Source organism: Eurytemora carolleeae, unplaced genomic scaffold, assembly GCF_000591075.1.
Source record: "Eurytemora carolleeae unplaced genomic scaffold, Eaff_2.0 scaffold792, whole genome shotgun sequence".
NCBI lineage: Eukaryota > Metazoa > Arthropoda > Copepoda > Calanoida > Temoridae > Eurytemora > Eurytemora carolleeae.
In genome coordinates, this window is record NW_019397214.1 from 109869 (window position 1) to 123460 (window position 13592).

Sequence of the window (13592 nt, forward strand, 5' to 3'; positions counted from 1 at the left end):
TTGTATCAATGCTACTTAGATTATGCAAAACATACAAATTGAGAATTGTACCATTGAAGTGGTGGAACATTAAATGCATAAAATGGGTCATTGATGAGAACAGTTTATGTGGATTGAATAAAAATATTTTACAACAAAATCGTTTACATATAATTTGAGCAAGTTATGTAGAAATCAGTTTGCGTATATATTTTACATTTTTAAGGCAAAATTGATATCAAGGCTATATACACTATGTGAAAACACACAGATTGAGAGCTCTACCAACGAAATACATTGATGGTTCTTCGTTAGTGTGGCTGCATATTTTTTTAGCTATGTGGTCTTGAAGTTATATAACCGACGTAAAGGTAAGAAGCTATGTAATTAAGAAACATACTAGCGCGGAACATTGATGGTTCCTTGCTGCATATTATTTTAACTATGTGGTTTAGAGGCTATATAACCGACGTAAAGGTAAGAAACTATGTAATTAAGAAACATACTAGCACGGAACATTGATGGTTCCTTGCTAATATAAAATAACTTATTGCAGAAACATTAAGTTTCAGTTCTTTCGTGTTCCTCTTATCGTTTAGGCTGCATGAATACAGTAGAAGAAAAAACATATACTTGAGGACTAGACTCACGCGGAACATTGATGGTTTCGCGCTACTGTCTGAGTCGGATTATTGAATGATTCTAAAGATGATTTTTATATCCCTTTCTCTCTCTTATTCTAACTTGACAATAATACCTTCATCCTTTCCAAAATGTCGTCTTCATTCCTATTTAACATTTTTATCCACTAAATCACTTATTCTCTTATAGTTTTACACACACGTATTTTATTCTATCTGTATCTTTATACTAAACTTCAATATTTTGCTTATTCTCTTTCAATACAGTGGTTCTCAAAAAACATCTATTCCTTTGCCCAATCTTTCCAATCACTCTAACTACCAATATAACAACCCTTATTTTCATCCTAGCTCTCATTGATTCCTAATCCCAAATCTTCCAATCCCAAATTTCTCAACAGCTGATTTCCATCCCAATCCCAACTTCCTCTTTAGTTGATATCCTTTCCAATTCCCAACATTTTCTACCTACTTCCAATTGGTTCTATCTCATTCATATACCTTATTCCCAAACCAAGCCTAATCCCAATTTCTTGAACATTAGTTGATAATCGTTTGGGATCCCAATAGTTTGGATTTTGTGTAAAAGTTACGACACTATAAACTTTTTATATCATGCTTTCATTTATGACAAATGACAATGGACAAGAAAATATGAATTTTAGAAGTATTAGAAAGAAATAAGCCTGTGCAAAAAACCAGCCTGTGTGAATATTTTGCGCAGTATTATGCTGCCTAGCTAAAGGGGTGTTTAGATCACTTGAAACAAAAGTTATTAATATGTTTTCATGTTTTCACTTTTATATCTTTTTTAAGCCTAAAAGTGTTTATATTGTCAAATATTACTATCTTTAAATTTGCCCTGCATTTGGCAATCTGCAAAAAGCAGGCTAGACACAGTCGCTATAGAACCAGAAAAGAGGAAGGATTCAAGATGTAACTCCTACAAAGAAGAAAAGAACTGTTCGACCCGCGTACCACCCTCGCGGTCAAAGCGAGTGCAAAGAACCCTATATTCTTTATGTGACCAGATCTGATCAATATACTTCTTTAATTTGCAACCACATCGATTCATGAGAGAGAGAGAACATCATATTGCTGGTTAAAGATTAAGAAGTCTTTTATATATCTGGTTTTATATATATCCTACCATCTCAAGCTACCCTCCCCAACTCAACTTCCAAAATACTTCCTCGCCAATCATTCATATATCTTTCTCATTTTCTGAGACATGTCTAGGACGTTGAAGAGAGATTATGGTTTAATCTCTTCATATTCCTCATATCTTTTAGACTCTAGAGCGAATATGTTGCTCGTTTGTATTGGGCAACAAATTAGAGGGAAAGACGTAGCATCGTTGTCCCAATATCTCGAGACATCTTGGTTTCTCGGCGGTGAGGTTTGTCTCCGTTTTCCACCAGTTCGGGAGGCGTTACAGTTCTCTCAGACTGAATTAGTAAAAGAGAACATTAGTTTATTTAAAAAGAAAATTCTGAGTGAGAAGAAAAATTCAGATCTTAGCTCAAGTCCTCTTTATTTAGAGATCTATTTCGGAACATTATCAATAAAGAGCTATTAATTAAAACAAAAATTATTTGTAAGAACTAAATTGCAAAAAAGAAGCTAAGGTTGGATAGATAAGATCTTTGTGAGGCCATTTTAATACGACTTGATTTTGCTGAGAGTTTTTATTTTTTTAATTTTTACAGAAGTAAGTAAAGACAACTAATGAGATGTTGAAAAGTTGCAACTATCTTTTTAATTCAGATAAGTTTGAGTTTCAGGTTTCCAGAATAAAATATTATTTTAAAGTGACTACAATTTCTATTCGGAGACCAATAAGCAAGATTCTAGCTAAATTCGGATAAACCTTTCCAGTCCGATGTGATCCATGCTCACGTGCTTAGCCCTCTGCATAAAAATAGAAATAGAATAAAATTAAAATCAGTGACGTATCTCAGACCGGACCCATGGAAATCTGTTATTACCGTTATATGTCCGTAGATTCAGACTGCTAAACCCAGAGATATATACACATAGATCCAGACTAATAAACCCAGAGATATATACACATAGATCCAGACTAATAAACCCAGAGATATATACAAATAGATCCAGACTGCTAAACCCAGAGATATATACACATAAATCCAGACTGCTAAACCCAGAGATTATACACATAAATCCAGACTTCTACAGACAGTTGATCAACTTTTAAGACTGGCTCGAATGCAACGCCTTGACCTTGCGTGGGTCACCATTAATAAGAGAGTTTCAGAGATAGCTGTCCCTACTCCTATCCATGAGAAAGTTTCCAAGAGAGTGGAGGATCAGATAACAGACAGGTTGTAACTGGATAGATACGTCCCGAGGACTTGTTATGGAGTAGGAGTTTACTACAGCAGTAGTCTGATTTGACAAATTGACAGAGATTACAGAGAGGATCTAAACTAAATTGAAGAAGATCATTGTCACACAAGAAAAGTATAATATTTTTCAAGAGTTTTCCAATATCAATACTTTTTATCAACAGCTTTTATGTTCAACATGTGAAAATATACAATAATACGACAAGCATTGTAAACTTGTTTTTATTAGAAACATATTTTTGTTCCAAAATTATGAAAAATTTGAATTTTAAATTGAAATTAATTTGATGGGAACGACATCCAGTATCTGTATTGAGATTAATCTATGATGATGAACTAAAAGCAGGAAACAAGTTTTTAGTTTAGATGTTTCATTCAAAAACACATTTTCTAAAATTCATCCTGGAAAATCTGGGCTTAAATATTTACATAAAATAGTCCACTTTTCTCTACAAACATTAAATTTTCAAATCCATTAAAACATTTCTATTCCTTTTGTTTTCCAAACAAAGTGTTTAAGCCCCTTCACTGCGAATACTACCCACAGCGCTCGATGAAGTCTCTTTTTCGGTGAATACTACCCACTAGGGATGTTAACGTTTTCATTTTTCAGAAAAACGATCGTTTCGTTATGAAAACGAGGACAAAAAATCTAAAACGAAACGATCGTTTTTAAAAACGACCGTTTAAAAAAAAATCGTTTTTTAAAAATGATCGTTTTTAAAACGATCGTTTTTATAAAATTTGTCGTTTCGTTAACGATCGTTAACGACGACCCTTCGTTAACGATCGTTAAAGACGAACTTTCGTTAACGATCGTTAACGACGACCCCTTCGTTATCGATCGTTAACGAAGAGAGGAAACCGAACTGAAGGGCATCTGTACTTATCATTGAGAAGTTTTTAAGAAAATATCAAGGAATTTTAACTCCCCCACAACTGTTAAACTTCATGTTAGACGACATTCAATTAAGTTGCATGTAATTTTTTTCGCCAAAAACGACCGTTTAGATACAGTTCGTCGTTTCGTTAACGATCGTTAATGACAACCCTTCGCTAACAATCGTTTACGACAACCCTTCGTTAACGATCGTTTACGACGAGCCTTCGTTAACGATCGTTAACAACGACCCTTCGTTAACGATCGTTAACATAATTGTCCATAAAATTATTTTTTCAAAAACAATCATATAAAAACGGTCGCAAATCGTTTTAATAAAAACGATCGTTTTTAAAAACAATCGCTATTCGTTTTCTAAAAGTTCAAAACAAAACAAAAAACGATCGTTTAAAGATCATTTACAAAAACGATTAACAACCCTACAGTACCCACAGCGCTCAAGCCCCCTCCCGCAAATACTAGCCACAGAATTCAAGCCCCCTCCCTGGTGACTATTCACATTCTAATTTCTAGCATTCACCCATTTCTGCCCAATTGTAGGATTAGGCTTAAACAGCTATGATTCATGAATGAAATATGGATTCTTTAAATAAAGTCTAAATTGATATTGGGGAAAACTAGGGGAAAATGAGTATGGAACAGAAGTGAGGAGGGGGAGGGGGGATACAAAAGAGTAGGGGTGAATGAACAAAATTTTAAAATAAACTCGGCTGAATTTTGATACTTTTTAATATCCTGCTTGTAGAAGTTTAGCAAGTTTTGTGAAGTTTTAAATTCTAACTTTCCTAATATTATTTTGACGTCTATCATAAAACTATTTTCTTTACCTACTACCTACACTTTAATATTATAAGTGGGTAAAAATACATCATTCTATTTGTTTTTTTTATGCGCCAGTGTACAATTGTTAAAGACGACTGATAAGATGGCACATTTTACATTCAAAATCACATACACAGTATACAGGTCTTTAAGCTCTTCTAGTTCTCTTAGTTTTCCTAGTTCTTCTAGTTCTCCTATAGTTCTCCAAGTTCTACTAGTTCTCATAGTTCTCCTAGTTCTCTGGTTCTTCTATTTCTTCTATTTCTTCTAGTTCTTCTAGTTCTTCTAGTTCTCCTAGTTCTCCTAGTTCTCCTAGCTCTCCTAGCTCTCCTAGTTCTACTAGTTCTCCTAGTTCTCCTAGTTCTCCGGTTCTTCTAGTTCTTCTAGTTCTTCTAGTTCTCCTAGTTCTTCTAGTTCTCCTAGTTCTCCTAGTTCTCCTAGTTCTTCCAGTTCTTCTAATTCTTCTATTTCTCCTAGTTTCCTAGTTCTCTTAGATCTCCTAGTTCTTCTAATGCTGATAGTTCTCCAAGTTCTCCTAGTTGTATAAGTTCTATTGGTTCTATTAGTTCTTTTAGTTCTTCTGTTTCTGTTAGCTCTCCTAGTTCTTTTAGTTTGCCAAGTTCTCTTAGTTCTCCTAGTTCTTCTAGTTGTCCTAGATCTCCTAGAGATCTCTAAGTTCTCCTAGTTACGCTATCTTTCCTAGTTCTCCTAGTTCTTCCAGATCTCTTAGTTTTCCTAGTTCTCCTAGATCTCCTAGTTCTACTAGTTCTTCTAGATCTCTTAGTTCTCCATGATCTCCTAGTTCTACTAGTTTTCCTAGTTCTCCTAGTTCTCCTAATTCCTCTAGTTCTTCTTGTTCTCCTATTTCTCCTAGTTCTTCTTGTTCTCCTATTTCTCCTAGTTCTTCTTGTTCTCCTAATTCCTCTAGTTCTTCTTGTTCTCCAAGTTCTCTTACTTCTTCTAGGTCTCCTAGCAATTCATCCTTTTTGAGCCCAATGTAGGAGATACATTTATTCTGAAAAGTTTAATTGAAATAAAATTGAAATGTCTTGTAAAAGAGAACAAATGGATAAAATGATCAGAAATGATTAATGAAAAATTTTTAAGATAAATCTTTGTTCAAAATTTTTAGGCTTGTTTCAAAGACTAGGTATTTATTACTGTTCTAGCGGTGGTATTTATTACTGTTCTAGCGGTGGTATTTATTACTGGTGGTATTTATTACTGTTCTAGCGATGGTATTTATTACTGTTCTAGCGGTGGTATTTATTACTGTTCTAGCGGTGGTATTTATTACTGTTCTAGCGGTGGTATTTATTACTGATCTAGCGGTGGTATTTATTACTGTTCTAGCGATGGTATTTATTACTGTTCTAGCGGTGGTATTTATTACTGTTCTAGCGGTGGTATTTATTACTGTTCTAGCGGTGGAATTTATTTTCTTGAACACTGTTCACCTATTTTGTTCCTTTATTGTTCTGTGGTTTAATAACTTCTAGGAGTTACCTTTTGGATGAATTTTGGGATATAACTTACTATTTGCCTAATTGTTCATGTTTTTCTCTGTCCCCAAAAAATCGAAATTAATTTCTTTAAAATATATGTAAACCAAATTACATTTTCCCCTCTTTCTCAATGCTGTCGCACTGGGAAGGGTGAAAGGGGGGGAGTACCCATGCTAGGGGTTAGAGAGACAAGGACGGAACTTTATAAAGTTTCTCTTCTTCAAGTGATTGACAGCTCAACTCTGGAGATAGAAAAGTTTGAAACTCAAATCTGAAAATCTCGGATTCTCAATTTGCAAAGTATTTGAGCCATCAGTTCGCAACATAATAGAATCAGATTAGAACTTTTGTAACTTATGTATTAAGCGTATTTTGGATTTTTTTTAACTTCCAGCATTGAACCCTGAAAATCTGAACCAAAACTTTCAAAACGATCCATTGTATATTCCATTAAAAATTTGAAATCTTAAATACTTTACAAATGGATTTATTAAAAATAGAATTATTTTCAGATAATTTACTTCAAATCCGCCCTTCATATCTTAAACCATTAAACAGATATTTTATTTTAAATTAGAATTTGTATTTTAAACAAGAAATGTATGTTTTTACAATGGATGAGACTTTAGAGACTTCATTGTTTCTTTACAAAATCAATTATATAACATTATTTAATTTAATTTGGTAGAAAGCGATGAGTTCAATCTTCAGATCATTTAAATCTAAAAAGATTCAGATTGTAATTAAAGTCTCGTCTTTTGTGGGTAACCCTGTATCTAGTCTAATTTATAACCCTGTATCTAGTCTAATTTGTAACCCTGTATCTAGTATAATTTGTAACCCTATATCTAGTCTAATTTGTAACCCTGTATCTAGTCTAATTTGTAACCTTGTATCTGTCTAATTTGTAACCCTGTATCTAGTCTAATTTGTAACCTTGTATCTAGTCTAATTTGTAACCTTTTATCTGTCTAATTTGTAACCCTGTATTTAGTCTAATTTGTAACCCTGTATCTAGTCTAATTTGTAACCTTGTATCTAGTCTAATTTGTAACCCTGTTTTTAGGACTCCTTTTCCTTTTGACAACTTTATCTTTGAACTTTGAAAATCATCATTTTTAATAGTTTTCAAATTTTCCTCAATTTTTCTTTAAACATTTCGACATTTTTTCAGGGAAATTTTTCTCTGGGGCATATGAGTTGCCTCAAAAATGTTGGGCTCGACGGTTCAGTCGTTTTTACAATTATTGGAGACAAACAAGTACCCTAGTTGATTTTTTTATTTCTATAAGATTTTTTTTTGAAAAAAGAAAAAAGTGTCTTTCCACACACGATTTTTCCCTAGAATGTTTAAAGGCGTTTCTTCTTTCCTCATATGCTATTTTTTTTAATTTCTTTACTTTTTTGTGAACACTTTGTGACATTTTAAACAACATGTTTTAAAACAATCTCTAAAAAATCCTTTATCTTTGATCCAATACTGTTCTGTCTTTTAGCGAACACTCCATTAAATTTTTGTATTGTGAAGTATATTTTTGTTCTCCATTATTCTTTATTACATTAGTTTCTTTAGTTTCTTTATTTCCCAGATTGTTGGAACTTAAGAGAAATGGGAATTGATGCATAGAAAGAATTAGTTTAACTAGTGTTCACCAGTTTATTACACCTTGAACCAGTGTTTGAACAAGAAGTGAATATAGTTTAACTAGTGTTCACCAGTTTATTACACCTTGAACCAGTGTTTGAACAAGAGGTACATATAGTTTAACTAGTGTTCACCAGTTTATTAGATCATGAACCAGTGTTTGAACAAGAGGTACATATAGTTTAACTACCTTCTTAATAAATTCCCAAATCAGAAAACCCGCAAAATGTCTTTTAGAATATTAAGGTTCAAATAGGTTGCCAATCTATTTGATTGAAGCTTATGTTTCTGGAACGTTACAAATAAGATCGTTGTGCTTAATTAATCACTTATTAATTAATTATGGGGATGTGTTACTTTAGTGAATGCTACATTTATGTAAAGAAAGTAAAAAAGATCTTAGCACTTGTCCTATATTTATCAACCTTTCTGTGTAATTGTTTGTTAACGCACTCTGCCAATTTTTTACACGGGACTTTTTTTTTACATGATGGTAAATGTTGAAGTAATTTATTATGCTTGATATTCGTGGAATCGAATGGTTCCAATGGTGGAATGTTCAATACTTTTTTTGGTGGATTTTCTGAATTCCTTTGAATATCTCTCTTCTCTTTCCCACTAATATTTGTTTTATTCCTTTCAGGGTAATTCAACAAAGGCACAATACAGATAAAGGAATTGAGTCTTCGCCATAAAACCAAACTTTCTATCCCTATATCTTTGCAACCTGATGGTGTAGATCTTTGATATTTCAAACTTAGATTATTTGGTCTAAAAGAATTCAAAGTTAGAAATATCAGAGTTTGTGGCAAAGACTTAATTCCTTTATTATGTGCTTTTGGAGCTCATGGTATGCCATATAAAATTAAAAATTTTGACCAAAGAATGCCAAGAATATTTTTGAAATATGCTTTTGATTGGATTCAACTAATGCCAAAACAGCTTTATTGATCAAGGACCTCGGTTATTTGAAATTCGGTGATGGTAATGGACCAAAACTTCTGTAGAGTAAAAAAGTAGATGCTAGTTCCACATTTATTGAAAATATATTTTTGGTCTGGGTTGACCCTCGTCAGTTCTAACGATATAATAACCATTAAAATCGATAAAAAATTTTAAAACCACAAGAAAATAAACAAACAAATAATTTCCCATGAATTTGCGTACTTTTGAAAATGTTCTTTTTAAAAGTTAATCCCTTGTCCTAAATGCATTTTTAATACAAGGTTATCTACAAAGGATCAGGACTGCAAAGACGAACCGAAAATCTTAAATATGACGATCTCAAGGTTTAATTAAGTCGCCTTCATTAAATATAATCTTTTTATGGCTAACTAAATGATTTTGAAGAGATAGAATCAAGGAATCATTAATATTATGAAACAGACAGTATAAACTCCGTACAATCGTCGCTGAATTTTAATTCTTTGCGGGATATGTTGAAGTTTTATTTTATCTTACATCATGATTTTTGTTTTCAACTTTTAATTTTTTCTTCTTCTTCAAATTCAGTTTTAAATGGGAAAATGTAGTCTCAATGGGGCCCTTATAGAACCCTAATTCTCTTTTATTCTATTGTAGAAGTATTCTAGCTGAAGAATGTTTTATTGTGTATATTTAAATTACAGCAAAGTAGAACTTTATATCACACTTTAAGATTAGATACATAAACAATTAGAGCTGAAATATGTGTAGTTATTTTCCTTTTAGTTAAATAAATTGAGCTTTTGCACTAATTATCTCAATAAATCTATATTTTCTAAATCTATCAAAATTAAAACTGTTTAAAAAAAATCCAATTATAATACGAATCTTGAGATTGTTCAAAAATTACAATTATGTTTCAGGCTGAAACATAAATTGCGAAAAAATAATATTTTAATTTACAATTGAGATATACAACATTTTCAGCCCTAATTTGAAGTCACATAAAGACCCTGTTACACATGGGTATTTTCCAGAAATCAGCTGATTGTAATGACGTCACTCTTGTCCAATCAGAGCTAAGGACAAGCTATATCAACTTATCAAGCTGAAAGGAGCGGTTAGGAAATAAAGAAAACATTAAGATTAGACTAACAAGCAACTCTTATAATGCTCTTTAAATCTGTAAGTTTTTGTATGCGTAAAATCAGAAATAGTTTGAACAAAATATTAACATTTAAAGCGGCTTTACTGTATATAAAAAGATAATAATGAGAAGAATAAAACAGCTTGGAATATTTCTGCATCAGGCGTTAAGATCACCTCAGCTGGAAATTTTTTGCATCTTCTTCTTGAAAAGATTAAACACTTTTTATTAAATTCACCTGGATACAAAATACCAGTTTAAAGCTGTCAAGCGTTTCCGTGTTTTCTAAAAACTGGAGAAAGACAGAGTTACAAAGTGTTTGGTTGTATTCCGATGTGTTGACTGGACACTTTTGAATACAGAAAATTTTCCAGATCCTGATTATCGACAAATATTTGGTCCAAATTCATAGATAAATATAAATATGATAAAAATGTTTGATTAGACTGGATAAAGAACGGAAGTAGATCTGCCATCTACGATTATGTTTGATGGATCCTCCTGTGTACATACAAATATATGGAAGCCTATTACAAAATTTGTGATATGGTACATAAAGTACATAAAGTACATACTAACTATATAACTCTAGTCTTTACAAGGTTAAACAAGGTACAACATAAATACTTAACATGTATAAATTTTTTTTAAAAGTTTCTTATTTTAAACATGTACATTGTACATTGTACATTGTACTTCCTAATCTGTACAATCACAATTATCATCTAGATATTATATGTACATATAATAACATCAACAAAGACTAGTTTATTCAGCAAGGGTATAGATAAGGATATGTAATGGGTTGCTTGGAAGAAAATTGGCACAAAATGTTGATTTTTGGCAAGAATTTTGGCAAAATACTTTTGTGGAAAGTAAAAGTGACTTTTTAACTTTCGGATTTGGTGACATAAATTTGGCACTGCTGGAAATTCACAGCTGTCCTTAAAACACAGTGAATTGTGTTTGAAACAAAATATAATAGTGCTATAGGTCCTACCCATGGTGACCTGGTCAACACAAATTATTTGATTTTTAGGGTTACAACATTTGGTACATTTGATATGTTACATTCTTATTTAAGTAGTATTTGCATAGCTACATTTCATACATAGTAGATAAAAGAATTCTTGTTCTTTTTCTATGTACTTACTTACAGAGAGAAACTTTTTGGAACATAAAATAGATACAAATTACCGCTGTTCGTTGACACAATGGATATGATACATCGATATGTTTACAATTAATATTTTTAAGATAGATGAACTAGGACTAGAATTGACTAGAAAAATTATAAAAATCTAGAAGAAACAAAACAAAATTGTGAGGTCTGTATCCTGAATAAAGATTGGTAGATAAAAACAAACAAGATTTGAGTATAACAAGAGAGAAATAAAACTAGTCATTAGCCATATTTATCAGTATTCCTCTTTCTTGCCACTTTATCATGGATGTCTAATGTATAAATATGGATAATGACTAGTTGGTAATGGCTATTGGATATTAGTTTTGATGATATGATTTGGAGTAATATATTGGAAGCCTGCTAGTCCTCCCATGGACGCTGTCTCCATAGAGATTCTGAAAATAAAATTATTCTCTAGCTTTGTGTAGATACAGTTAGTCTCATATAAATAATATACTTGGATTTAGGGTAGAGGACTAAGGGTGGTTTAAGGGACTGATTACAAAGTTTCAAGAGACCCTAAATTTGAAAAGCGGCATATACGTTTCAAAGAATGTATTATTTTTCATCTTTGTCTGATCAATTTTTTTTTTTGGTAGTTCCTCTTTAGAAAATACTTGTGGATATATTCTACCGAGAAAATTAAGGAAATTGTTACATTTTTATTGAGAGGTTTAAAGGGAACATTGTGAATCGGACATGCCACTCTAGAAATGAACTGTAACTTGAAATTACGGTACAGTCCCTTTAGGGAAAGCAATATTGATAATTTTTTCAATTTACAAAAATATGAAGTGCACTTTTACCAGTATGATGGAGGGTTGTATACAGCGTAGGGACTAGGGTAGGCCTGACAAATTAATAACACAGGAATAATAAATATATGATAAAAATTATAAAAAATAAACCTGTGAAAATAATGTATCATGGGAGNTTAAAGATTTTAATTAAAATTGAAAAAAAACATGAAGCCCAAATATGATTAAACCAAATACACATTTTGATTTTATACAAATTAGTTTTTGTACTTATTTAAAATATGATGTATCTTCAATCATATGATGTAATTTAAAGAAAATAATAACTTGTGTCAAACTCTAATTTTAGAAACTTTGCTGCAACCCAAAGTCCCCTTTGATATTTCAAACTTTTAGATCAAAAAGTCCAAGTTTGAAAAATAAAAAATTAACATTACAAAATGTGTGATTTGGAACATATTTGTTAACAAGAGTAGAATAGTTTCTATTTTAACATTTTTCGTTGTTATTATTCCACCTAATATATTCTGGATGAACTTGGATCCGAAAAAACCTTACGGAACCTCTCCGGAAACTGTTATTAATGATAAACTAATAAAAACTTCTGGAAATAATTTTGTATGGAATTGATTTGGAACTTTAGGCTTGTAAACTTATTTTCCGGATGTCACACCTAAATCTATGTAGCATCACTAATCACTATAGTTCCGCCCGCCTTATTCTGTTGCATAAAACGCGCTGGGTCAACCACTTACTGTATGGGTACACTAGACGGGCTTGTACGAGTAAACACTACACCAGGCAATTTCCTTGTACCGGTTCGGATCATGCAACTTTTGAACTTTTATGAGAGATTATTCCTTTTTAAGTCAAAAACGGTTCCGCCCGTAATTCCAAAAGTTTTTATTATGGTTTATAATTCAGGAGAAGTTATGTAAGGCATTTAGGGATCCAAATTGATCTTGAATACATTTTCAAGCTAAATCTACACTGAATCCTCTGTAGTTGGGTTTACCATTACCTCAGGATCTAGTATGGAGCGAATTTTTGTTCCCTGATTGAAGGGAGGGATATTAGGCTGGGAGTAGCTTTAAATTTGTTTGGTAGGACAATCTGATCATTAAAGGAAGGAAATCTCAAAAGGGGGGAGAGCAAGCTTGCATCCACATACTGGCATCAGGGAGGAACTAGTAACCAGTCCGGTTTAAACAAAATTATCATTGTTCTTCACACACGTGGGCAATAGTTGAAGCATGCCCAGTTTAGATATAGAAATAGTTATAGTTCCATCCCTGTTGAGCTGGTTCTGGTTGAGTTACAATCTGATATTGGTTTGGGATGAATGGGGGAAGGATGTCCGGAAAACTAGTGACGAGTCCCTGCTTTTCAGCTTCCTCTGCCATGGCCAAGTTTGCTCGGAAAACTTCCATGCTGTACAAATAGAGAGCTGTCAATACCTTTAGTTTTCATCTTCACTTCAGTTCATTCCGATAATCATGCAAAGTTAATTAGTTAATTAGTTAATTAGTGCCGGAATTAATAAAATTATTTATAAGACATTTAAACAAGGTTCCTCTCAGTCTCAGGTTTAAATTTCCCAATTCGGCAAATTGAGTTTTTTATCTTCATTTGCATTTTCTCTTTAACGTTGGCAGAATGTTGTAGATAGTTGGTAAATTTTCGTTAAAAATAGCTCTCATTGATTCCTAATCCAA

The 13592-nt window shown here is 32.3% G+C and overlaps 1 protein-coding gene across 1 annotated transcript in view; it reads right to left on the minus strand.

The window, feature by feature from the left end:
- Positions 1 to 11445: 11445 nt before the first annotated feature.
- Positions 11446 to 13592, minus strand: part of LOC111712777 (poly(rC)-binding protein 3) — a 20106-nt gene continuing 17959 nt past the window's right edge. Inside the window, exons 10-12 of the mRNA XM_023487499.1 lie at positions 13170 to 13308; positions 12899 to 13047; positions 11446 to 11514 (exon numbers count right to left, since the gene is read on the minus strand). Coding sequence (XP_023343267.1) covers positions 12907 to 13047; positions 13170 to 13308 — 280 coding nt within the window. The 3' untranslated portion in view covers positions 11446 to 11514; positions 12899 to 12906. The remainder of the gene's footprint in view (positions 11515 to 12898; positions 13048 to 13169; positions 13309 to 13592) is intronic.